This window comes from Candoia aspera, chromosome 7 (genome assembly GCF_035149785.1).
Source record: "Candoia aspera isolate rCanAsp1 chromosome 7, rCanAsp1.hap2, whole genome shotgun sequence".
NCBI classification, from domain to species: Eukaryota; Metazoa; Chordata; class Lepidosauria; order Squamata; family Boidae; genus Candoia; species Candoia aspera.
This window is the reverse complement of record NC_086159.1, coordinates 70614787-70642016: the sequence shown is the minus strand read 5'-3', so window position 1 is coordinate 70642016 and position 27230 is coordinate 70614787. Positions and strand designations below refer to the sequence as shown.

At 37.7% G+C, this 27230-nt stretch overlaps 1 protein-coding gene across 1 annotated transcript in view; it reads right to left on the bottom strand.

The window, feature by feature from the left end:
• PHTF2 (putative homeodomain transcription factor 2) overlaps positions 1-27230 on the bottom strand; it is a 63781-nt gene that overhangs the window by 22661 nt on the left and 13890 nt on the right. Inside the window, exons 2-6 of the mRNA XM_063308085.1 lie at positions 20362-20441; positions 10893-10949; positions 3212-3281; positions 2398-2556; positions 4-169 (exon numbers count right to left, since the gene is read on the bottom strand). Of these exons, the coding sequence (XP_063164155.1) occupies positions 4-169; positions 2398-2556; positions 3212-3281; positions 10893-10949; positions 20362-20406 (497 nt within the window). The 5' untranslated portion in view covers positions 20407-20441. The remainder of the gene's footprint in view (positions 1-3; positions 170-2397; positions 2557-3211; positions 3282-10892; positions 10950-20361; positions 20442-27230) is intronic.

Sequence of the window (27230 nt, the reverse complement as noted above, 5' to 3'; positions counted from 1 at the left end):
TACCTTCTCCTTCTCCCTCCTGTGCTTGGTGATGATTTCGGTGTCCTTGTTGAAACAATCTGGCAATGAACAGTTCCAAGGAGCAACATGAGCCATCCTGGCCCTATTACTTCAGTTAGAGGTATATTGTGTGGGCCTTCTATTGTAAAGAACAATACTACTGCAGCAACTGTTTGAAAGAAGAAAACAGGATAAAACTGCACTGACATTCATAATTAAATTAAAGAAAAGGAGATCATTAATCAGAAGATTGTTATTGTTAGAAGTCAGAAATGATCACAATCAAAAGAAAACCTTCCCACTCAACCCCTATCCCCAAGTGGAAGAGATTTAAGCATACATGTAAGTCTTACACTGAAATCAAGGTATCTAAACATTCTTAATTTGGGCTTGATACTGTTCTCTATATAAAGTGATTTTTTTTAATATACCTCTGTGGTAGAACTTGTTACATACGAGAAAACTATCCAATATTGTACTGTGCACAAATACAGTTATTTTCTTACAGCTAAAATGTTTAGGTAAAGGTAAAGGTTTCCCTTGACGTAAAGTCCAGTCGAGTCCGACTCTAGGGGGCGGTGCTCATCTCCGTTTCTAAGCCTTGGAGCCGGCGTTGTCCATAGGACACTTCCGGGTCATGTGGCCAGCATGACTCACGGAACGCCGTTACCTTCCCGCCGAAGCGGTACCAATTAATCTACTCACATTTGCATGTTTTCGAACTGCTTGGTGTGCAGGAGCTGGGATTAACAACGGGAGCTCACCCCGCCGCGCGGTTTCGAACCGCCGACCTTCCGATCGACAGCTCAGCGGTTTAACCCGCAGCGCCACCGCGTCCCTTTGCTAAAATGTTTGGCAGCAGCTAATTTCAGACATTAGCTGGAAACTGCCGTTAAAACAATAATATAAGGTATAAGGCATGAGTATAACTCAATACTATTCTGTCTGACCTATAAATTGATTTGTACATGAAATACTTTTACTCAAGCTGACATCTTTGAAAGAGCTGACAAATGTAGTAATATTAGTGGTTGATTAAAATAGTGCACTCCTGATCAATTAAGTATTTTAAGGTATTATGCACTGAATAAATTTAAATTGTTATCCAGAATGAAGCACAGCAATAAATCCTTCACTATTCTGTTATGTGTAGGTAGGTAGCTATTAGACTATATGATAATATGGCTGTGCAGTGCTCCTGTTTTAATACCAAAAAGTTGCTTCAGCATTTTGCAAGTGCAAATGTAGCATTAATCTGCAACTCTTCCAAAGAGACACATCTTCTACTCTGATCACTTGAAAGCTAAAGAGAACAGCTGCACAATCCTGGGGATACGACTGTTTGGGGTTGCAGACGGCTGTAACTCCAACACGCTGCAAAACACTTATTTCAAATTATTTTCAGAAGCCTTGCATGGCTCAATAACACTTTAATGATAATTCAAATAACTAGGGGGGTAGTTTTCTAATTATGTGAATAATTTTTAAGCTTTAAGTTTAATAAAAAGTGTGCATGTCACATCAGGAAAACAAAAACATTGCATGCTGCTTTAGGGACCCATACTTGTTCCCTTCTGCTAGTGAAGCAGTTAATCAAACAGAAAGCCTATATTTATTATTTGTTTACCATTACATCAAATTGGCACATATGGTTTGTTACTGTCCTAATAAGTCAAAACTGCAGCTCAAGAAAAAAATGTAAAACTTCCTTTCTAACTTCAAGTATTTACACAGAATACAATCAATGGTGGAACAGATATAAATATGGGCTTCTCAATTCATAGAATACCTTAGAAGAACTTTCAACAGAAAAATATACCAAAAAATTTAAGACTCTGAGCACACCATTTAGTGGTGTTGGTCTGTTACCTAAGATACACAATCACTGACTTAAAAAACAGAAAAAAGAACAAATCCTGTGATCAAAATGGCTTATAGAAGAGCAAAACAGTCAAGGATTCCTGTTCATATGTAATGCCTGATAAATCTTAGCCCAGCTTCCCTGATCTTCTTAGCTGTTCTCACCAAGAGGAGGAGCAAGCACATTCAGATTTTGGTAAGTTCACTAGTTATGTTCGTTAATCTAAACATCGTTAAGATGTTTTTTGTTTCTGTATTAATCTCCTGCTCTTTGTGGAGAGTGTCAAAACCACCACCACCACCACCATCACACTGTTGTTTCTTTTTCATATTGTTAACATTAAAAAAATAGCATAGCATAGCATAGCATATACTGTATACTACACTGTATTTTAAAATAATATATTTTAAATACATTATTCTTATTGTTCATCAACTACTGGGACAATTGTTATTTCAAAGAATAGAACTGCAAGGTAGCCCTGTTTCTTTTTAAATAAAGGCATTTGTTAAGCAGAAGGTATCATCCACTTGTACCTTGAAGAAGATAAAGGAAAAGGAGCCAGAAAAAAATAACCTTCGATGTCACTTGTAACCACCAGTTGAAGAAGAAGGGAAAGAAAACCACTCTAACAATTCCCTTTCGAGTCAGGGAGGTCCAGGGACTTTCTGGTTTTGCTTTAGCAAAGGCAGAGCCTGAACAGAAGAAAAATAAATTACTCAGTTACACAGAAACATATGTCTATTTGTCCCTGATACCAAGCCCAACATTTCCACCTAGGTACAAAGAATGCCAGTGTCGCTCTGCTCATGGAGGACGGTATTTCACAGGGACCTCTTTCCATTTCTACACTTGGTAGAGTTATTTTCATGTGCAATAACTCTGTTGGAGTTATTTCCAACAAACTGAATTCCACTATCCTCAAGAGGAATAATACTTGAGAGGGAGGGATTGCTACAGAATTGGAAGCACAGCAAAAGCAGGCTGTTACTTCAATCCAGTTAACACACCACTTTGTGTGTGTGTGTGTGTGTGTGCATGCAATGTTTGAAATATACTTGTTTGTTTGCAAGAGCGACACAATAATTTGTTCAGGGAGGTTCTCTTTTACAAATTGTTTTCCATCCTCCCAGTAAGTGATGCAGTAATAGGAACAGAGCTATACCATGCTGATAAATATTCATGGCAGTTCCCCGTTATTGAAAATCACTCCCCTCCCCTCCCCAATAGGTAGTTTTACCCATGAAAAAAATGGGGGCCCTCTAAAACAAGAGTACACTGAAAATGTTAAAATTAAGCTAATATATATTGAATGCAATTATGTCCCCTACAGAGGAGACCAAGTCCTACCTCTTACAAGATCCACGTCTATGAGATCAGGTTTCACATGCCCAGTTTTCTTTGGCTTGTTTCTCAACCCCTGCAACACGCATAGAACATAACATATCTTCACTACACTGAAAGTTGAATATGGGTCATAACTGGGCTACCTTAAATCTATTTGAAGAAACGCTTCAGTTTAAAATGGTTTGGATCCAGTGCCTGCTTGTCATGAGCAGAAGGAGTCACTCTATTTGTGGAAGATCTTAGAGCCAAACAACGCTTTGTTGTTGTTGTTGTTGGGAAAAAATGAATAGCCAAGTTAGCAAAGTTAACATCCTAATTAAGAGAAAATGCAATACAACCACAATAGAATGTTATGATGACTGTATAGCTTAATGTCTCTTGGTTCAGCTACATACTGCAGTGACGAAAGAAGGCATGTATGGGAAATTTATCTTCCCACTATCAAATCCAAAAGTATACAAGTGCCTTCAAAGAGTTCCAGATGGATCCTCAACATCCCCTGATATTACTCCTGAATCCCCCATTCTCACCACCAATGAGATTTGCAGTCCTGAGAAGAAACCATTACCATGTGCCTTTTTCAGAGGGCTATTCTCCCCCCACAAAAAAATTCAATTGGATTTTTTTTCTGTGAAATATGAGTCTAATTTGTATATTCATCTCAGTATTCATAATCACCACTAATATTGGGATATATTATTTGACACAAGAGAGGGAGAGCAGTGAAATCCTGATTATTGATTCTGAACATCAATTCAGAATCTGAACATCAATTATCACATAACTGAAACTGCCAATTTTTTTTCTGCTGAAAATTTGGACTCGGAGCATCTCGGGCTTTTTGTTCTCTTTTTGCCCTCACTTGTTCCTTCTTTCTTCTAGCTGACTGATTATGTCCTCCTCTTTGCCTTAATGGCTTTAATAGCAGCAAGATTTCATAAACAAAAACCAAATTTAGGCTGTTTCATTCTCTCTGAAGTCAACTCCTTACCTCTGATTGGGAGAAACAGAGATTGCTGCGCAGGAGGAAAAATTAGACTTCCCGTATGATCCCTCTATGCAAAAACCTAGTTTTCCATGATGAGAAACTGCGATCAGTAAATAGATTGCTGGGGATGGGATACAGGGCACTGTTGAGCTTTCTCTCTTTCAGTGACACCAATTAATTAATTAATTTTACGATTGGTGGATCCATTACTTTTTATAGATGGGAAGTTTTACAGAGAAGCATAAGAAATGCATTTGTTTTCTGAGAATTTAATTCATTCAGGTAGAGAATATGTTAGTTTATTGGTTTGATTAATATTTACAGTGAAAGCTCAGTTTAACAGATCTCCCATTTAACAGACTTCAGATGGAAGGACAACATGTCTATCTATTCCTGCCTGTGAAATACAAATAATTGCATCTGAAATAGTCAGAAACCAGGCACTTAAATACTTTTTTTAAAAGCTACTTTTACCTTATTTGCTCCTTTACCTCTCATTCACTTTCATCCCTATTTCTATTTCTTACTGGATTCCCTGTCTCTTAAGCTTCCTTATCTCCTGAGACATATTTGTGGAATTAGGACACTTACAAAATTTAAGCATAGTCAAACTGAAAATGTCCACTTCAGAAATTAAAAGACAGAGGGCCTTTTGATTCCATTTTGTCCAGGTCTGTTAAATTACTGTTTTAATTGGCATTTTAATCCTGGTTTTATTTTGACACCTATTTTGTAATCAGTTCTGTCTCTTCCATCTCCTCATTAAAACAGGGTTTTCTTCATCCCAGGAAAGATGCAATGAAACATTGTACCATAGAAGAATTCAACTGTTTCAATTGCTGTATTGTTATGTTAGAAATATGTTAGTATTTCTAAAATTCATGTTTGTGAGATCTCAAGTATATTAGCACATTCAATTAAATTAAGAAATTATCTATCTTAACACTGGCTAATATTTTGCATATTCTCTATCAAGGTCATTATTTTATCATCAAGCACTTTTGCACTAAGAAGTCCCCTGCCCAGAAGTCATTGTAATTTGGAGTCCTTTTAACTTAACCACTGAATTCACAGAGATCATGATGACAGTTCACTTCACCATTTGGAAATAACATTTTTTCCCATCTACCTAGATAACTGATTTGTTCTTTCCTGCTCTCTCCTGGCAGCAAATAATCACCAATTGTTTAGTGCATCTTAGCTTCAATGCAATCTTCCTATGTCTTACCTCACACCAGGTAAGACACATTACAAGACACGTTGCTTTTAAAGTCTTATTGCATTCATTACTAATCTCAGTGTTCATCTATTGCCTACAGTACTAGCTAATGTAAGTTCTCTGCCTTATTGTGTGGCAAATGGCAAACTTCATTATTCCTTCCTCTTAGCTCACAAATATGTCTTCCACTAATGTATTCTCATTACTTTGGTAATTATGGGTTCAAGGATTTTGTAACTAAAATAACACACACTTTCACTTACGGTTAAAAGGAAGATGAAAACATATGGGTAGGAGGGTCATATTCCTTTAGGGCACCTGCATTTTCTTTCTATAACCAGTTTTCAGTTTAGGCCTATCTTACTGGTTATAAAAAACAAGTTCAAACAATTTATTATATTTACTGTTAAATAGCAGAATCAATAAAGATGCAAAATACTGTACAAGTTCATCTCACTTAAAGCAGCCTTCTTCAATTGGGTACATTCCAAATGTGTTTTGGCTACAGTTCTCTTAATTCCCAACCATTAATATTCCAGCAGGAATCAAGGCAAAATTAACTACAAGCCAAAAGGGGATTTTATATGCAACATTATACTGATATAAAAGTGAATACCGCAGCAACAGTAAACCGTACAGTGATGCCAATAGCTGGCAGAGATACAGATCAGGGAAGCTGCAATATATGCATACCAAATACATGTTATGGCCACATAACAGATAGCTGAACCTATAGGATGGAAGGTTAGAGATCAAAACTTCATTTCAAGCCTTTTGGATCCCCCTTCTGTCTTGGTAGCTCTCCCTGCCACCAGAGGTGACTCTGTTTGGCATTCCCCCAACCCCCAGCATGTGAGAGAAATGGTATCCCTCAGCCTGGATGCCTCACCAGTGAGTAAAAAGGGGGAACTGAAAAAGGGAAATGAGAAAATTAATTCAATAGTGCCACCTCCTGGTCCTATATCACTGATACATAGTGGCTAGGAAAATCAACCCATCCTCTTTTGTCAGGAAATAGGCCCATCTTGCAAAAGATAAATAGAATCAAGCCTCATTTAAAAAAATAAAAGGAAAAGAGAATGTAAAAAAAATCCTTTTCAACTTTAAGTAGTTATATTCAAGACAATCAATGAAAGGAGAAATTAAATATAGATTGTTCAAATCACAGAAAGCATCTTAGAAAAACCTCCAGTGGAAAAATATACTGGGAGATCTAAGCCTCTGAGCTGGCTATTAGATGGTATTGTTATCTAAGATTCACTATAACCAATGTAGAATTGTACTGATTTTCTCTTGTCAAAAAGGTACTGCAAAAGAAAGGTTAAACAAAATTGCTTGACGTTTTCATCTGATGGCTCTGTTTTATTTAAGAATCTCTCTTCTTCATTTTGGGAAAGATTATCAAAGGAATCATGGTAAGCTATATATACTTTAGAGGGAGAAATTAATCCTCCTCCTTGTGTTAACTAAAGCTTAAGCAGGTTAATAGAATATTCAGGACAAAGAATGCACTGAATAATTTAACTTATGGATTGGTTGCCTCAAAATGCTGCAGCTTCCATGTTTGGGGTAATGCATTCCTGATTACTTAAACACAGAATCTAGAGGCATGTTTGTTCTGATGCAGTACAGAAAAATCTCAATTTTTGAGTTAAAACTTACTTAAGAGAGATCTAAATGATATCAGCTAATTAGCAAAGAGAAAACTGAAAAAGATACCAATTGCAATGGAAATAAATTCATGACCCATAAAACATTGGCATTAAAAGAATGTTCCCACTCTCTGCTCCACTTCCCCACTTCGCCATCCCACCCCCAACTTCTATCTCAATTAATGTATGCTCTTCTTCTGCCTTAAGAAAGAATGACCATACACGCATCAGGTAGTCTAGTCTCATTCCTTCATTTCTCTCTCTCTGTTAGACCTAATAGGCTTGTTTTTCCAGCAGGTTAACACTGGATTTTGATGTATGCAATCCTTATTCTGAAAATGGTGCATGCAGGTAAGCAACAACCAAAGAAGAGCAGGCAGATGCAATTGGCAAGGGACTGCTTGCCCAGGAGTAATCATTAATATGCAGGCAACAAGTTACAAAAATGTCTTAGTGTCTGTAAAGAAGGACCCCTGTTTCAGTGTCTTCTGAAACAAGCCATTAGGCTTTTAAAAGTTTTCTCATCCTATTCAAATCAGTAGTACCTATGCTAAACCAATTTTTTTTTTTAATTTAGTGATTAGGGGTGTCCACAGTGTGTGGTCAAAAAAGTCAAGATGACGGCCACAATGGTGTGAACAAATCTCCACCCATTTTTATACGCGCCACCTGTGCAATGCACATAAAGAAACAGCTGGAGCTTCAATCACACTGTGGTGGGCTGCCATCTTGACCTTTTTCACTATACCCTGTGGACATTATGTGGTGCTTAATTTCTAAGGCTGGACTCTTAATGGTTGCATTTCCCTTTATTCCATAAAAATGAGAAGGTGCAATTTGATGTTAACCCAAATGTTGAAACAAGGGATCTTTTCATAGAGCTGGGCTTTACACCTATACTGTAGGTTGTTATTTCACTGATTTGGGGACACTATTACTGCATGTGAAATAATTAGCTCACAAACTCGTAAACAACAGAGAAATAACTCAACCAGCACTCACATTCCCAAGCAGTGAAGTAGACTTATCTCAGGCCATCCCTAAAGTTGAAAAGTCTACATAAGTTTATTTCACACCCACACACAAAAGCAGAAAAAAAGAAGCAAACATCCATGTTCTAAAAAAGAAAGCAGGATTAGATAGTAAGTTTAGATCCTAGTGTGAAGAGCAGCATATTATTTCTAACAAAGGTAAAAAAGTCATGGGGAGAAAAGACGGCATTTTTTCAAAGAAGGTATGAAAGGAGACACTTTTGAAATGGCACGGCTGCACAGCTATGTAGACTAAAGGAAATGATAAAACCGATAAATTTAAGAAGGAAAAGAGGCAAATCATATGTTGCCCTCCATGCTCTTAGTTTTTGAATCCAAAGAAAAATGAGGTAAAACATCTCATGCCTTTAGATGCCTCCAAACAACAGCTATGGTGATGATAATGGGGAGATTTAATACAGGCTAAGCCATTAATACTGACCCTGAGCCACAGTAATTTAGTTTGAAAAGAGAATAAAAAATGAGTACAGTCATAATTAGCTCAATCGGTCACTAGTTCTGAATTTCCTGCTCAGCCATGAGAGCTACCTAGCAACAAACATAGAGGATAGACAGGTGCAACCATACCACTTTATCAAGCCAGGCTCTGGACTCAAGGAGTATTTTATTAAAGGATAAAATGTTCTGAAGGCAAACAGGGCCTTCTGGACCAGCATGGCAATAAACAGGCCAAGGAAACAGCAAAAGATTCTAGTTCTGGAGATGGCTGTTACAATGGAGATAATGATATTGAAAAATAAGAGGAATGATCTAAGCAGGAGACCAAAAATCAATGGGCTTGGGCCAAATCAAGATGCACAGCATACAGGTAAGATACAAGTAGGTAAGCAAGACCGTGGGGGAAAGTCTATTATCTGGACTCAAAGACAATTACTGTTTAATTACATTTCAAAGAACTCAGTAGCACTGGGCTTGTACTCAGGATGGTCAGAACAAAGAACATAACCACTGTATCTGACAATGAAAAAAAAAACTTTCTCAGAAACTTTCTAGGCTGCTGAGTTGCCTTTATAGCTGTTTATCAGAAGGCAGACAGTGAAAAGAAAGATGCAGTAAAATTACTTGTTATTCTGAATTTGCTAATCATTTAGAAGAAAAAACAGAGCTTTAGAACCGAGGCATTTTTTTCTAGTGGGCTCTGGAAAGGTCAACTCAGAGAGTCTTTGTATGTAAGTTTACTTGAAATATGGAGGCTCCAACCAAATAGCCATTGCCAGTTATTGGCGACTCTCTGGAAAATTCTCTTTAACCTAGTATGGGAAGAAACATACACCCCTGCTTAGAAAAGACAATACATTAATTTATTGCTACTTGTTCCTAGCAATTCCATTTCTTTAAGCTTACTGTAGCTATGTTTTTCCAGAACAAAATGACTATTTTGAGCCAAAGAGACTCAAGACATAAAATAAAAGGGTATGTCTTAAGTTCTAACGTACCAAACATATATTATGTCAGAATTATGATTTAAGGTCAAAATCTGGGATCAGATCCAAAAGTTTTAAATTTTCTCCATAGAAGATTAAGTTTTTTAACATCCCAGCCTGGGCACATTCATGTGTCTTTGGAAAACTGTATAAATACTGAAAGTAAACCTAATGGTATAATCCTATGCAAATTTACTCAGAAGTTTAATAACACTTTTTCACAAGTCAATTGTACAGGATTGCAGCCTAATTTTTTCAAAAGGAAAGGATCCTAAAGCATTCAAGTGCTTTTGGTACAGTTTCTAGCTTATCAGATACTAAGTGGATTTTGTTAGTGACGCTAAGATGCAGAGACAGTTAATCTACAGAAGCTGTTTGCTTAATACAAATTTCTGCCATTGCATACTTACCAATTTAGTAAACTGTTCAAAAGAATAACAGGATGAAAAGTGAACTGGAACTATAAACATAACCAGAAGACAATAAACTAAAACTGACAAACGTCACATAAAAATACACAGGAGAGTGGACTACTAAATGACAAGTAGTTTAATGCAACATTAATGAAACGCAGCAGTATTTTTGTCAGGGTTGGGATTTCTTAAAGAGAGAGGTGGGGTCTAACTTCCTCTCCAAAGGCAGAAGCTTCTATAGATGCACCCATAGCAGCCAACCATCGAACAGTTTATACCCAGGTGGATACAAAACATATACATCTCCAAATCCTATAACTTACCCTCCCATTCCCGATTCTTATGCCAATCTTTCATTTCAGTAGAAGGAGAAAAGCTGATTTAAAACTACAAAATTTACTGCAGATCTGTAAATATTAGCATAATAAATGCTACTACTTCATAACAAAATGTGGAAGGGGATCTTTCAAGCAGGTTCTTTTAAAACTGCATGATACTATGTAGTTTTTTCATATAATTTTCTTTGGATCATGTGACTCTTCAGAATTTTATATGACTTCCACAGTAAGTTCATAATGGAAAGGAAGCTGCTAAAAGCTTATTCATCCAAAAATACTTCCATAAAACACATATTTGAAAAGGAGTATTAAACATATTAAAATTTGAATTTTTTTATTGCGGTCATTAGCCATTAAACAGCACAGGGAAATCGGTTATGCAAATATCTAAAACTGAACTGACAATATCAAACATATTATTGGTTGTATATAAGTACATATAGGGAACAGTTAAGAAGCACTGCTAATACTCAACACTAAACATTATAGTAAAGATTAGAACTTTTTGCATAAAAATTCTGCTTCATCTTAACCAATGTGGGAGGAATTTATTAAAGAATGCACTGCTATAAAACAGTAAGAAAATCTGAAACTTTACCTTGATTTCTCTTTGTTCTACAGATTTTTCCCATATTTGCTGATCATAAGCCCCAATCTAAAAAGGAAAAAGGGTTTAATTTAAAATACTGCACAGCAAAGTACTGTAACATAGCAGTCTTCGAATGTAAATTTTGCATGACATCAGGAAAAAAAGTGTGTGTGTGTGTTTGTGTGTATATCTCTATATGTCTGCAAATCAAAGAGATGAATCAGCTTAAATAAATTTAATTCAAATGTGCCTATTAAAAATAAAAAAACAGTTCAGCAATTACCAACTGAAGCATTATCTGTAAATGTTATAGTTGATTAAATAGAATGGCTGATAATAAATCACATGTACCTCTTTTAACAGCATGACAGTGTTTTGGTTTATGACTTCCTTATGAGCTTTCTGTGCTGCAAATCATAAGGAAATACAGAAGGCCTTTTCTATATTTTTCTGACTGCTTGAATTGGTGGCAGCACCCAGCTGATGTTGTCTGGGCTTCAGAGTTAATACAGGGTCAGGCCTATGCAATACTTGAATGGGAAAATCTCAGGGCTATAGGCTGGACTCAGAAGCTGGAAAACTTTCCAGAGAAGGCAACAGCAAATTGCTCACTGTTTCTAAATACTTTCTGTTTGCAAAAATGCACTGGCACACAATCAGAAGCTGTATTAAAACATCTGACTTAGAACACTGCTAAATTCAAGAGGCCCAGTTACGGTGGCAATGAGTGCATCTTTGAGAGTCTTGAAAGACCAAGTTAGGGATAGACTGTCATGAGAAAATGTATCTATGTGGCCGCTAGGAGTCAAAAACCACTTGATGGCACATAATCAATCAATCAATCAGTCAAATTCCAGAGAACTGCTTTATAGTAAGTAGATATGATGGTACACCAGTATACTTTTAGTAATTCCCGGATAAACGAAATAAACATCTAAGCATTGCTCCTAATAAGACTGTCCTCAGAATAAAAAAGATCTGCTATACTATACTGTGCATAGGACCTAAATATATTTAATCATCCATAAAATCTGCTTCCTTGTATAATAGATAGCTGATTAATGAGCCAGAGTAGATCAGTGACAAATTACATATTTACAGTCATTATTAAAACGAATGATTTGATGCTCTGACCATGTTCAGACAGATCTAGAAAAAAACAAATATACAAAAATAAAAAGAATCTACATAACATTTCCGTAGACCGTGTTACTTTCAGGATCCCACATCCCTCTCAAGTCTTGGTGGCAGATTTTGCTAGATAATAATTCATCCTATCAGTACACATGCCTATGTTAGAGATGGTGAAATAACATGATCGCAGGAGTGCTAGGTAATACATGAAAGGCAGTTTTGACTTGCTACCGTGCTGACTTTATTACCCTAGAAACTAAATGATCACAATAATTTCAGAGTGCCCCTAAATTATTAGGAGATCATTTATATGCTGTGCTGCACAAACATGCCTTAAGTTTTCATTCTACAATTGTTATGTACAGAGAAAGAAGGAAGAGTAGAAACTTGTGGTTTGCCATTATGTCTGTAGTAAACATTACATTTCATTTTAGTACGAAGAGATAATCTCATAAAATTTCATAAACAGACTGAAGACTAGTACGATTTACAATGCATATTCTAAAAATTATCCTTTCCTTTAAAATAATGTACTTCTGCTCTGTTTGTCACATACTGCTGTTTAAAACTTTTTATTAAAGCATTCCTCTCCATTTTTCATTAAATCACCTTTTCAACTTTTCCACTTTCTCACTGCTGAGTGTCATTAGAAATGGGAGCAAAATGCTACCTCTGGTAAACTGCAGGGGGATCAGTGTTCTTGTGGGAACTCTGAGGTTTGCGAGACAGAAAGAATGTAAAGAAACACACTAAAAGAAAGCCAGCCAACAGCAGGAAGTAAAGAAATTTGTTTTCTCCAAAATCCGCTCCCCCCCAAAAAACCTGAGTTCCAAATAAATGGTTCCTATTATCATAAATGGTATAAATGAGGCAGCTCCCTTATTGCATTACTATCAAATGAAAAGACAAGAAACCAAAGTATAATGAAAACAGAGGGGCCAAAGCTGACAATTCAGGTGCATTGCTATGGGTTAGGGATAATAACAGGAAACGTGTAATTCTTAGGGCTGTGCAAAGTCTTCACAAGATGCACTTTGGAATATGTGGGAGCATTGAAAAAATATACCTATCTGAATTGTTAACATAGCCATGTCTCTTTCCAGGCTTGTGTGACTGCTTCAGAAATTCAGAAACCAGTGCTGGTTGTCTCCTCATGCATCTGCCATCACAGCCATGTCTCTCAGAATGATCTGCAGAACACTATTAACTGATTCCCATGTTTTTTCTATATAATCCTGAGAGCTCCACTTTTCTTAGGAGCACACAGCAACAAACATGATAGCAGTTCAAAAAACCTACATGAAATCTAGTAAGAATCTCTCAGCCTGCTTAAGCTTATTTTCCAGGGCCACCCTCCAGTTTTTGTGAACCCAGTTCATGAGACAATCTAGACTGCTGGGCCCAGAATCCTTTGGTCTGTTTCAGTACAGAAGATATTTCCATAAATTCCTGATTTCGGTGATATGAACCAGATCCAGAAATTAGAAAAGTAGCAAGTAGCTCTAAATACAACATTACGTTTTTCTTCTACTGAAGGAAATACTGGGAGAACAGTAGCTACTGACAGTGCCTTTAACTCCTTTGAACAAAAATCACTATTAACAAAGATATATAGTTCTTTTTTGGAAAAAAAAAATGAACGGAATCTGCAATTTAATCAAAAGGATTAAAAATTTTAAAAATCCTATCACACAACCTTGTAATGCAGTATAAAGACTCCATTATTGATTCACATCAGGAACAGTAATTATTGAAAGATGCTCAAATGGAACAAAGATAAAATTCGAAACTTTAAGGACAAATTAGATAGGCTTTTTTTTTCCCAACAGCAAAAGGTGATGTGCAACTGAGCATTTTGAAACTGAAGGAAACAATACTTTGAAATGCAGAAAAGTGTAAAGATAAACTGAAGGCAAGAGAAGTATTCTAACATGAAATAAAGCACAATTAGGGCAAATTAGTATATTAAAATGGATTTACATTCGTTTAACCTAGTTTGGTACTTTAGAACATATATGGGAACTGCTATATAATTTATAAGATCATATCTAATGCTGTGGATCTACTAATGTTGAAAATATAGGAAAATTTCCTCTGTATTTACATATATCATGGATCATTGAAAACACTGATGCATGGTTAATAAAGAAACCAATCAAGGGTATATAACAATCTTTTATATTTAAACTGACATCATACTTTGACATCTGAATGAACAGAAACAGTGTAATTATCCAGGTCATCACACAATTGCCTTTTATCATAATAAAAAATTAGCTGTCGGTTTATAAAACTTAATTACTGTGTAATTCTATTCTTTCAATGGAATAATTGTATTTATAATGTGCTCTTGTTGAGTATGACTATAGATGTACAGGAAAGTTGGTTCAAACCAACAGGTTTATTATTTATATAATTGGAATTCCATTATGAGTGTGCCTCTAAATTACTTCGGTTTCATTTCAGATGTGTTACTTGACCAGGAATAGTATAAGCTCATGTTTGATAGATTGATTACATGCCATCAAGTTGGTGTTGACTCAGGGACCATGTCGATTTTTCTCCATGATGATCTGTCTCTAACCTGGTCTTTCAGATCTTCCAACAGTGTACCCTTCACCACTGAAATATGCTGCAGACTAGCACTTGGTGGAGCAGCCATGAAGGCCTTGGAAAAGATATTCAAATGCCAGGATGTGTTTATACTTACAAAGATCGGAATCATGCTAGCCATGGTATCCCCTGTGACACTCTATGGAAGCAAAAGTTGGACTTCCAAAGAAGCAGGATAGTTAGAGTATTGACACCTTTGAACTTTGGTGTTGGAGAAGACTCCTGAGAATACCACAGATATCCAAGAAAACAAACCGATGGATCATCAAACAAATCAACCCAGAGTTCTCACTCAAGGCACAAATGACCAGGCTCAAATTATCCTACTTTCCACACATTATATGAAGACCCAGCTCTCTGGAAAGGGCTCTAATGCTAGGAAAGATGGAAGGAAAGAGAAGAAGAGGACGATCAGCAACAAGATGGACAGACTCAGTTACAGTGGCGATAAGTGCACCACTGGGAGACTTGAAAGAACAGGCTAGGGATAGATCGTCATGGAGAAAATCTATCCATGTGGTCACTAGGAATCAAAAATGACTTGATGGCACATAATCTCTCTCTTTCTCCCTCTCTCTCCTTAGCTAGTATCACCCAACAAAGGTGATATTATAACAGAAGAAATTGGAAAAGGCTATTTCTTACCCATTCTTTACTATTACCACTATGTTCTTCCATTTTATCTATTTTCCGTACTGTCAAAGTTACAGAAAAACATTTACCCTTACCAGAAAATCATTGTCTTTGCAGGTGTGCTTATTAGGGAGTAGCTTGGTGTTAGGCAGAAGATTTATCTACATAGCTTTGTGTCAGCTTTCTACATTGTGAGAAATCCAAGTACAAACAGATAAGCAGGGAATACTTTTAATCCAGTCTTGAAAAAATTGGCATCCCACTATATCTTCTCACCCAGTCTTCTGCAGTGACAATACACCATCATGGCTTTGATCAATCAAGGCTTTCATGTAATGCCTTCTAGTGATACAGAGAAGTGTAGATTAGGTTATTGCCTAGTGGCTGTTTACCAACTATGCCAAATGCATCATTTTCTGCTACCAGCAAGGACCATAGTGGTCAGTCTGGTACATTTTGACCAGTATGTTACAAACACAACAAAAGCACATTTTTATTCCAAGCATGTTTACACTGCTATGTGCAAGCTAGGATTTTTAATCCAGACACCATCTCACAAGCTAACACACCATTCCCCACATCTCACCAATTAGGAGGTATAATTTAAATTTTTCCACATCTACCAGAGCTGAGTAATTTCCCAGATGCTACTGGATAGACAATGGTATGCAGCAGAATTGCAGTCTTCACTGAAATCGATAGTGAAATCAAGCATGGAAAGAAAAATGATTCATTTGCTGATTTGAAGTGAAACGATCAATGTAATTTGGAAAGTCACATATAACTAGAATATAGACATAAGCTAAGTTCATACAAAGGTGCTTAATTTTCTTTTTCAGCTAAGAGCCATAAGATATGCTGGAATGCTAGAGGCCACACTCCAAACAAAAGCAGGACTGGCACAAAAAAGATCTAATTAACTGTATAGCAACTGACTAAAATGGATTGATTTGACTGTACAATAAGTTACTCCTAACTGTAGAAATCATTCATTCACCCATCCATACATTTAATTTTCTCAACTCCTCACAAAATATGTGGGTGTAGAGAGAAGTAATGCGTTCCCCACACAGCACCTGCTTTCATGAAGTATCACTCAGAAAGATGCGGAGTGAACACCCTCTCACTCCCAGCAATCTTGAACAGAAACTAAACGAGAATGACAAGAGTTAAGTAGAGAACTGTGGGGGATGCTGTTGTATTAATACAAAACTGGTTTAAGAAGCATGCAGGTGGTTGGAGCAGGAAGTAGTCTATGTCAAAGATCATGATTCAGAGTTCAAAGAGCAGAAAGCACTAACAATGTTGTTGTCCTCCAGGCTTCTCACCATGGCTAAAAGCATCACAAAGAAGTTGGGAGTGAAAAAGAAGAGATTACAAAACAAGTAGAAACAAAAATCAAAAGAGGACAAAAGAGGAACAAAAGGGCAAGCAAAGGCTGTTTCTGCCTTGCAGTTGCAAGCTACACTGAGAAAGGAATGAAGACAAGATGCATGCCATTGTAGATGAGGAGTGAGAATAACAGCAAAGAGTTGAGGGGGACTGGCTATACAGGTACTACATTTGCTAATTTCTTCTCCCTGCCAATCACACGTAGAGCCTGGATTCAGCAGCAGATAGGTGGCTTTATCTGGCAGGGGTGGAATGGGGAACGACACAGAAGCTTTTGTGGGGCTTGGTGGCACCCTTGATGCACTTCTAGTTTACCATTATGCCTGAACCCACAACTCTGCTAGTACCTTTTAAAAGTTGAAAATGATTATCCTAGCATTAAGGAGGATAGAATGGAACTTCTCTGTTCAGAAGAAACTATAACTAGTCTCCATGAATTATGTACAGACACACCATACTATATATTCATGTCTTTAGCTTCTCAACAGTATTGTAGAATACTGTTTTGACCAGTTGTTAGCCATCCCAAGCAGTGCACAAATACTAGAAGGATATGATTAAAAACTGCTATGTGCCCATTCCCACATACACATACGTTTCTAAAAGGTGGAGGTGGTAGCCACTTTAATTAAGTTCTTGAAAAAGAATCTGCTAATTTTATTACTACCTATTCTTCAACTTGATATAAAATGTAGAATTATATTACTCTGGGGTGGAAGTGGGGGGTTTGCGACTACATGAGCAAAACAGCCCAATTACCATCTCTATTCACAGGCAAACCTTAAAAGGTATGTAGTTAACTGTGCAATTATATCTACCTTTACATTTCTCTTTTTAAAAATAAATGGTTTTTTTTTTTAAAGCTGGGAGGAGATATCTTGTTGATTAATTCTTCCCATAGCTTTCTTGCTGAAAGAATAATGTGTATCCTTTCCAGAACTAAACCTGAGCTTTGTGACAGACACCTAATGTTCAGTTTAACTATAGGCTGTGATAGTATCAACATGTAGTCCAATACTTACCAACCCCAGTGTTTCTAATAGAAACAATAAATATTTCAGAAGCAATTTATAATTCATGTCCAGGAGGACAACCATCCACCAAGATGAAAATCCTAACCTAAATATTTGTGTAATCAACCTGATCAAAATTTTGATAATCAGAAAAAATAAATAAAACTTTGAACAGAAATATAAATTCTGCAATGCATAACTCCAAAATAAGCTGTATATTGAGTCAAAAAGATATTCAATGTCAAATTTTAGCTAAAACTGATTGTTACTGAGTAAAATGTACTGTATTTTTGTGACAAGACCCTAAATTTAAGACAATCATCCCCCCAAAGGAAGATTTGATAGAAAAAGAAATTGTAAACACAGACAAAAATTTGTATGTTATGCCAGTTTCTTCACATTTTCAACCTGGGGTTCTCAAATCCAGATGAAACCAATCCTGGAGATTTCCCCATCCTCAATAAATGTGCATATATTTTATGCTTGCAGTTATGCACTGAACAGTAATCAGCCATACCTGTTGCCATTTAAAAGTTCTTTGTGACATAAAAATGTTTTATTCACTGAAGACCTTTAGCTAAGGAAAATTATTGAAGCCTCATAAAGTCATTAGTTGGTCCTAGAGAAGAGCACATGGAAATGGGATTTTCTGCATGATTCCTCTTCTCTTCCTTCTTCCTATAATCTTAAAAAAGCAACTTCTAGGAATAAAGTATCCTCTGGTACAACATGATGTAGGTACACCAAGGTAGATTAGAATGAGCAACCAGATTTCAGGAGATTTCTTTTGATGTTCACACTTTTGCATCTAAGCTACAGTAAATCAAATCTAGTAAATAATTTGAATTTGTACCTGAGTGATGTTTACTGAGCTGAATATTAAGTTCAACCTTAAGCAATAATCCAAGAAGACAAAAAGTTTGCCTTTGAAAAGTCATGTTTGAATTTGCTTTCTAAAAATTCAAGAGCAAGAATAAACTATAGTGAATAAAGAAAGAGGACACAATGACTGTATTCATATATTTACAACTGTGCCCAAGGCAACCACGATCCACCCTTGCATATTTCTCCAGTAACATTTGAAAAACTTAAGTTCATGTGGGTGACCAGAGCGAGAAGTTATTTTCTATGTAAAGATGAAAATATTGCAACAAACATCTACGGCACCCACTGCCTTCAGACATTACAAAAGCTTCATGGAACAAGACTATGAACTGAATTATTTTCTTTTTAAAAAACTCAGATACTAGTGTAACTGAGAATCCCTTCCACGCAGAAGCTTAGATAGTTCAACCAACAGAACAAGGCACCATTAACTCCTTAGCAGTTGATTTCAAGGAACTGAAAGCTACACTACCCCTGATCTTTGAAGGAAGCTCCCAAATATGTATTCAGATGGAGAAAAAGATACTCACATAGAAGATCCCAAGATACCTGCTAAACAGCTATCAAAAGATCCTAGTTGCATGAAGGCTATTTCCTAGAACAGAGCTGGGTTACAGTATATGGGTCCAAAGGTTTGAGCAGATCTTGAAAAATTATTTTCTTTTTAGAGGAAACATGATGCCAGAATGTTTCTTTACTTCATTCATTTCTTACTTTTGTTTCATCAGTCACTAAACAGGGTTTCCTTGGAACAGCAGGTAGAGAGCTATCAACCCTAATTTTGGAGGAGTATGAAGGAGATATATAGCAAAGTGATTGGTATAATGTTGAGTCTATACTGTATATATATTGAATACATATTGAGAGTATATAGTGAGTATATATTATGCATATATATATACTGCCTATATATATACACACACATACATACATACATATAGATATATAGATATATCATATGCATAAAATTCATATGCCACCTGAATCTCAACAACTCTTGGCAGTTACAGATAAAAAAGTTAAAAATACCATGGTAGACAAAAATGAAGGTGACAAAAAACTGGACAGGAACGAAAAGGAACAATCCCACATACTTTAGTCTAAAGGGGAGTTTCGTGCACCCTTGCCAAAGGCCAGGTCTTCAAGGCCCTTCAAAACATCAGTGGGGGCAGGGGGCTGCCCACATCTCGGGCAAAACTGCATTCCAGAGGGCAGGTACTGATACAGAGAAGGCATGCTTTCAGGCTCTTGATAGAAGGCATTGTTTCATTGAAGGAAACTGGAGTGTACCAACCCTGCCAGATAAATACTATGGGAAACAGGCGGTCCTTCGAGTAGGGCTCTTATATACTATATATATAAGTATATATGTGGGATTCCTTGGGATATTTTATATGTCTATATTGGGAAAAGGTGGCTTGTGGGAAAGGGTGGCATGAAAGCAACACTTATACATACATACAGCAAGCCAGCTGTGAGCTATAAAATCCAGAAAATAAATAAAAAAACAAAAGAAATAAAACATGCAATTGCCAAGGAGGATTAAAATTAAAAAAGCAGATTTAAACTAAGTATAGCAGAGAGACAAATTATTTCCATGCCTCTCTCCTTCTTCTGTTCCACCTTTAGAGCCCCCATCCACTGAAGCTACAACAGAACCTGCAGGCCACATTGTGATGGAAATGTGAACTGTGTGGAATAGGGAGTGGCAAAATACAAATACACAGGAGAAAAAGTAAGTAAGCAATCATAAGCCAAGTTATAATTTGTTTTAGAACAATCATTTAAGTTTTACTGAAAAATCTTACCTTCTTCTGGTACCAGACTATAGCATCTGTTACTTTGGACGCCATTTATTCTGTGGCATTTATACAGGAGTCATTTTAGGCTGCAGAGAAAAAGATACATAATTTTAAAATCAGAATCTAAACTAAAACAAGCATTACATGACAGTTTAGTTTAAATCTTGAAGAGCATTCGGAAGCTTCAACTGGTGCAGAATGCAGCTGCGTGGATAGTAAATGGTGTTGGGTACTCGACACATGTGACATTACTACTATGTGAGCTGCATTGGTTGCCGGTGTGCTTCCAGGTGCAATTCAAGGTGCTGGTTGTCACCTTTAAAGCCCTTCATGGCTTGGGGCCGGGTTACCTAAGGGACCGCCTTCTCCCAGTTGTTTCTGCCCGTCCAATTCGATCTAGTAGGTTGGGTATGTTGGCAGAGTGCTGGAAAACATTTGGCCCAGGAGAGATCAGAAAAGTCACACACCAGGCATTTCTGTAAAAATAAATTTATTTACAGAAAGCACAAAAACATATTTATAGGCTTGTGCATTTTCACAGGCTCTCAGAGAGGAGAGAGCTCTCTCTCAGCTGCATACTCTCTGCAAGCCTAAAAAGAAGGAACTAAGTAACAAGCAAGCTGCCCTTGCCTGAGGCAATGTAACTATTATCACCTAAAAAGAGGACAATTACATTCAACCTCTTTACCTGGCCAGAATGATTAGTTACCATAGTAACTGTCCTTACTCATGACAGTAACTTTAATCTCTCTGTAACAGAAAACAATATACCAATAGGGTATGCTGCAGGTCCCGTCAGCCAGGGAGTGTCAGTTGGTGGGAACTAGAAGGCGTGCCTTCTCTTCCATAGCGCCGCCCTCTGGAACATCCTCCCTCCAGAAATTAGGATGTCCCCAACGCTGTTGGCCTTTCGTGAGGCTGTGAAGACCTGGCTTTGTGCCCGGGCCCTCGAGCATGTGGATGGTCCCTTCTCTTGGCTGTATTAACATTCATGCATTGCTCGCTTGGCAGCCATGTATATTTATTTTGTATTTTAACTGCTTTAATTGTAATTGTTTTAATTGTTTTATAGTTTTATTGCTGTAAGCCGCCCAGAGTCACTCGCTGAGATGGGCGGCTATAGAAATCAAACAAATAAATAAATAAATCTGGATGGCCAATTAATCAGTCAAATATTGTCAACTGGTCCATGACTATTTAACCAAGTTCAAATGTTGTCAATAAAGCCAATCATGTCACACTTTCTACTTGCTTTTCTATTATATGGTTATCTCTAACATTTCCTATGGCGCATTGCTTCTAAGCCCTCCAAAAGCTCTTTCTGTTTCACTATATTCTTACACTCTTATTTCAGAAGTAATCTCCCTGTCACTCTTTCTGGGAGACTTCAGTCTTCTTTCCCAGTTATTTGACACAGTCCATCTTCTACTTCCTGTACAGGAATACAGAACTGATGGGATTCCAAAGGAAGAATGTAACCAGTTTAATTTGTAATAAACTGCTGCATTTCTAATAAAGCATAGGATTTGCATTGTAAATGAAACACTGGCTTGGATCCAGATCTAGTCAACTGCAGAACTCCCTATATCCTTTGTCCACATAGCAGCTCATCTCCAATGCTTAAAAAAAATGTTATGCAGAAGGTATACAAATGGTGTTGAATGGGACAAATAGGCTGTGGTGTGGGAAGTAAAGAAGGGCCCTGAAAGTTGAACGAAAGGATCCGAAATGTGCAGAATTCCATTCATGGAAGGTACAGTATTGATTATCAAGTCACAACACCGTCTGTCTCATCAAACTTAAGAAATTCCACATCCCTCTGAAGAGAATATGGAGAGGAGAGATGAAGCTGTTGCTATTCAGCAGGAGCTATAGGAAAATCCTGTTCCTTCAGCCCAGTAACCTAAACTTGGATTCATTCCCATTATAATCTTCTGTGTAGCTCTTCCTGTTAACAAGAGTACCATGAGAATATTCTGCATGTTTCCTGCATCAGGAAAATTACTTCCCACATGGACAGAACCACAAAAAACAGATGGTAGAACTTGACCATGTTTTAATTGTATATTTTGAGATAGACGTTCAATTGTGTATTTTGAGGTAGACACCTCATAATTTCTTTGTGCTATGCAAGTGGTGATTACTGCAGATGTGCAGCAATCTGGATTTGGGAAAGAAATTATTTGGAATGAGCATGGGTGTGCACATCGTGCTTGTTGGTACCTTATTCGATCAACCACATATTTTCCTGGGGTGCTACATAAGCTTCTTTAAGATAGCTGCACAGTCCTAATGATTTATGCACTGCCTTTTCTACTAGAAAATATGGTTTGGGAGAGAAAGATAGGCTACAGATCTGTAAATGTGATTCTTTGGATGGTTATTTCTGCATTCCCAAATGTAAGTCTTGTGCCTGTACAGAACAGCCTTCAGAATGTTACCAAATGGAGAACTTTTGGCAAGAAGTCCCACTCACACTCCATTGTGGCTGTCTTAAGTTACAGAAAAACATCATTTTCCTCAGTTCTCCCCAGACGCAAGAACAGTGTATCAGTGCAGGAATGGAGGGTGAATTATGCAAAATGTACAGTCTCTTAAAAACTTAGTACACAGTCTGTTCTTTGTGGACTCTGTTCATCCCACGTTTGGCAACAAGCTAAACTTATAGGCAATGTGATGGACACATCACATCAAAAGTGAAGAGAGTACAGATCACTCAAAGGAAGTACTCACCCTAGTTTAAGAATCCAAAAGTCTGTATCTTTTTTTTTCTAAAGTAGAAGTCTGAGAACACATTCCATATCCACCTCTATTCTTAGAAACTGCAAAAGCAGATCAACCATAAGATCTGCAACTGCAGATGCAACTGTTACTAAATATATCACATTCATATTCTATAGATGCACTTTGCAAGCGGTTAAAGGCTCAAAGGAAAATAAAAGACTTCAGGAGGCCTGCAGAGGAAATTATGAGCAATAGCTTGAATGCCCTGAGAGCGGGTGAGAGGAAAAAGAAGTTTCCTTTGTAAGTGGTGGATGACATACAGATATAGCTGCAAAATAAATTTGTAAAGAACTCTGGGTAACCTTGCAGAAGCATTTATTTAGCATTGCACAGAACTTCAAAGTGAAGTTTCTTAGCAGTCCTAAGTACTGTAAAGACTTCTACTAGGTATAAACGACAGCAGGAGGGCCATGTTAGTCTGTGGTAGAAAAAATCTGCAGTCTGGTAGCATCTGTTCCAATTAACAAATGTATTAAAAGGCATATGCTTTCATGAGCACTTCACTTCATCATATACATAGGGTGGCTAGACTGAGGTAGGATTTAAATTGGGGTAAGGGTAAGGCAAGGGCAAGTGGCACTGCGGGTTAAACCGCTGAGCTGCTGAGCTGGCTGATCAGAAGGTTGGCGGTTCGAATCCACTTGACAGGGTGAGCTCCCGTTGCTAGTCCCAGCTCCTGCCAACCTAGCAGTTCCAAAACATGCAAATGTGAGTAGATTAATAGGTACCGCTTCGGTTGGCAGGTAACGGCGTTCCGTTTAGTCATGCTGGCCACATGATCACAGAAGTGTCTACAAACAAACGCCGGTTCTTCGGCTTTGAAACGGAGATGAGCACCACCCCCTAGAGTCAGATACGACTGGACTTAATGTCAAGGGAAACCTTTACCTTTACCTTTAAGGTGAAGGGCAGTATTGCAACCAAAACTCTCCCCACAAGTTCGATCCCAGTGGAAGCTGGATTCTCTCTTGGGTAGCCGGCTCAGGTCGACTCAGCCTCCATCCTTCCGAGGTCAGTAAAATGAGTACACAGCTTGCTTGCTGGGGAAGGTGACGACTGGGGAAGGCAATGGCAAACCACCCCGCTCTATAGTCTGCCAAGAAAATGTCGCGAAAGCGGCATCCCCACAAAGGCTCAGACATGAGTCGGTGCTTGCACAGGGGACCTTTCACCTCACCAAGGTGAGGGGGGAGCAAGGGAAGGGAAGACAGGTTGGTTATGGAGATGCAGTTACACTGAAAGTAACTTATAAATTAACAATTATAGTATCTTAAAAAAGATACTATAAAAACACCCATTGTGTTTGTTGAGACTTTCTGAGGCATGTGAGTTTAGCAAACTCTCAGTGGTGATATTAAAGTCCCATTTTCCCAAAACAGTCACTTTGAGGTATACCACTGAGTGACCTGGGAGGCTGATATACTTTGATATAACTTTGTCCTTGTTTTGAGTTCTGATGTCAAGCTTGTGTCCATTAATTCTTCTGTGCAAAGTTTGTTCCATTTGTCCTAGGTAGAATCTAGAGGGACATTGCTGGCAGATGATGGCATATATCACATTAGAGGAAGAGCATGTGGGGCCTGTGATGGTGCTGCTGGTGTAGATATGGGGGTAAAGTAGACATCTAGGTTGGTTGCAGGATCTGGTTCCCATGTTAGCATCATGGTTCTGTTATTTCTTGTTGCTTAGAACAACGCAAATTCTTACTCCAATGTAAGAGTTGCATAACCAACCTGTCTTCACTTCCTCCTCCCACCCTCACTCCAATTTAAATCCTACATCAGTCTAGCCATTCTGTGCATCTGATGAAGTGAGGGGCATCTCACGAAAGCTTAAGCCTTTTTAAAAAAAATTGTTAGGTGGAAAAGGTGCTACCAGGCTCATTTTTTACTAGCTATAAAGTTGAAGTTTCCATGCCATCAAGTAAAGGAAAGAAGATGAGGTGATTAAAAGTGTCGTGTTCTTTTGAGCTATAGTCTGAAATCAACAGAAGCTTCCAAATTGTACCTGGACTTGATTAAAGGGCATACGAAAAAAGGTGATCCATCAATAATAATCCAGTAATAATATATTTATTTATTTAACATTTATCTCTCACTTGTCTTACATTGAAACTCGCCTACTTTTTATCTCCCATGGGGAAGCTGGATCTGAAATCCTATGATTCTATAAGAAGCTATACACACTTATTTTAGACTTTCATCTAGATTTATAAGAACAAAGTCAAATATTGTCACCCTGCTGTTACTATATGAACAATTTTAGGTTAACTCTAATGACTGTATTGGCATAATACAGTCATTAATTATGAGGATCATCTAAAATTGTTATATGCACTGCAGAGTTTGGCTTCACTTTTTACAATTTCCAGTCTGCTTGGCTTGTCGTATTCTCTGCAATGTAGCAATGAGAATGATCAGTCATCTTCTGCTTTTTTCCCTCTAGATGCTACAACTCAAGTAATCTTATCAGCATCTACTGACAAAGAGAACAAAAAAGCTTGGCAGGAACACACTAACACGATTTGGGTTGTGGGGAAAAAGAAGAAGTGATGAAAGAATATCACCATAAAGGTAAAGGTTCCCGTTTAGTCGTGTCTGACACCAGGGGGCGGTGCTCATCTCCGTTTCATGGCCGAAGAGCCAGCGTTGTCCGAAGACACCTCTGCGGTCATGTGGCTGGCATGACAGTCATGGAATGCTGTTACCGTCCCGCTGAAGCAGTACCTATTTCTCTACTGGCATTTGCATGCGTTCAAATTGCTAGGCTGGCAAGAGCTGGGGCGAGCGCAGGAGCTCACTCCCGTCACACAGCGCTCGGGTCCCGAACCGCCAAGCTTGCAACCTTCCGGTCGACAAGCCTGGGTTCCTAACCGCCGAGCCACCATGCCCCCAGAATAGCACCATAACTGCATTATTTCAATCATTATTTTAATCGTTTTAATAGAAATGTGAAAAATAAATAAATAAAATTTAAAAGTAGGATCTTAGCTATCCTATTTTCTTTTCCAAGAATTTCTCTGCAAGCTTTTTACCCGTAGCAATCTACGAAGAAATTAAAAAATAATGCCAGGACTGTGGCAGTGCCACTATTTGCCAAAGCAAAGCTATCTGTCTAAATCAAGGATGATTTAAACTGCACTCAAGAAGACTTACTCTTCGGATAAGCATGTTTTCTCTCCAAATGTTTTTTTTTTTAATTCCTAGGTTTTGTTATACGATCTGATGCGTCTTTCCACCAACTACATACGTTAAAGAAAGTATGCTTTTGCTTATACTCTTCAGCTATACTGAATTTAGCTGACATCATACTTCCACTGAACACTCTCTTTTTTTCATGGCTGGCATCCCGCCATCAGAAAACACGAAACCAAATCTCTTCAGTCTTTCCCGGCCTGTTCCTACAATAGTTATTTATGTTATTTAAACAGTTTACATGGTCACTCATCTCATTACCGTGAATCTGGGTGGTGAAAAGGAAATTAAGAACCAAAAAATGAAAACACAATGAATAAAAAAGAAATACCAACCACAAACAATAGATACATCAGAGGCCAGAAGTAAAACTCCCCCTCTTGTGGGGGGAGATGGGCAGTGCCAAAAATTTGAATAAAATAAAATAAATAATAAATAAATACTTTACAATTAGGATAAAAACAACAAGCATAAATGCATCAACTGAGGAGGCTCCCTTAACATTCTGGCCCAAATGCCTGAGGGGACAAGCAGGACTTTAGGGTTGGTGCCATCTGGATCTCTGGAGTGGTGGATGCTGTTACATAGTGGAGACATCCCAACAGAGAGGGCATGACTCCCAGGTCCCACAAGATGGCAATGCTTAATGAAAAGGATCCAGAGCACACTCACCTTGCCAGTTCGGGTAGGGCAAGCAAAAACTACTGGAGACAGATTGTCCTGCAAATATCATGACCTAGTGCCATGTATGGCTTTATAGATAATAATCAGCACCTTGAATTGTACCTGGAAGCTCACTGAAAGACAGTGAAGATCACAAAAATAGTGGTGTTATATAAATGTATCATGGAGCACCCAAAACTGCACACTACTCATTCTGGACAAGTTTCAACTTCC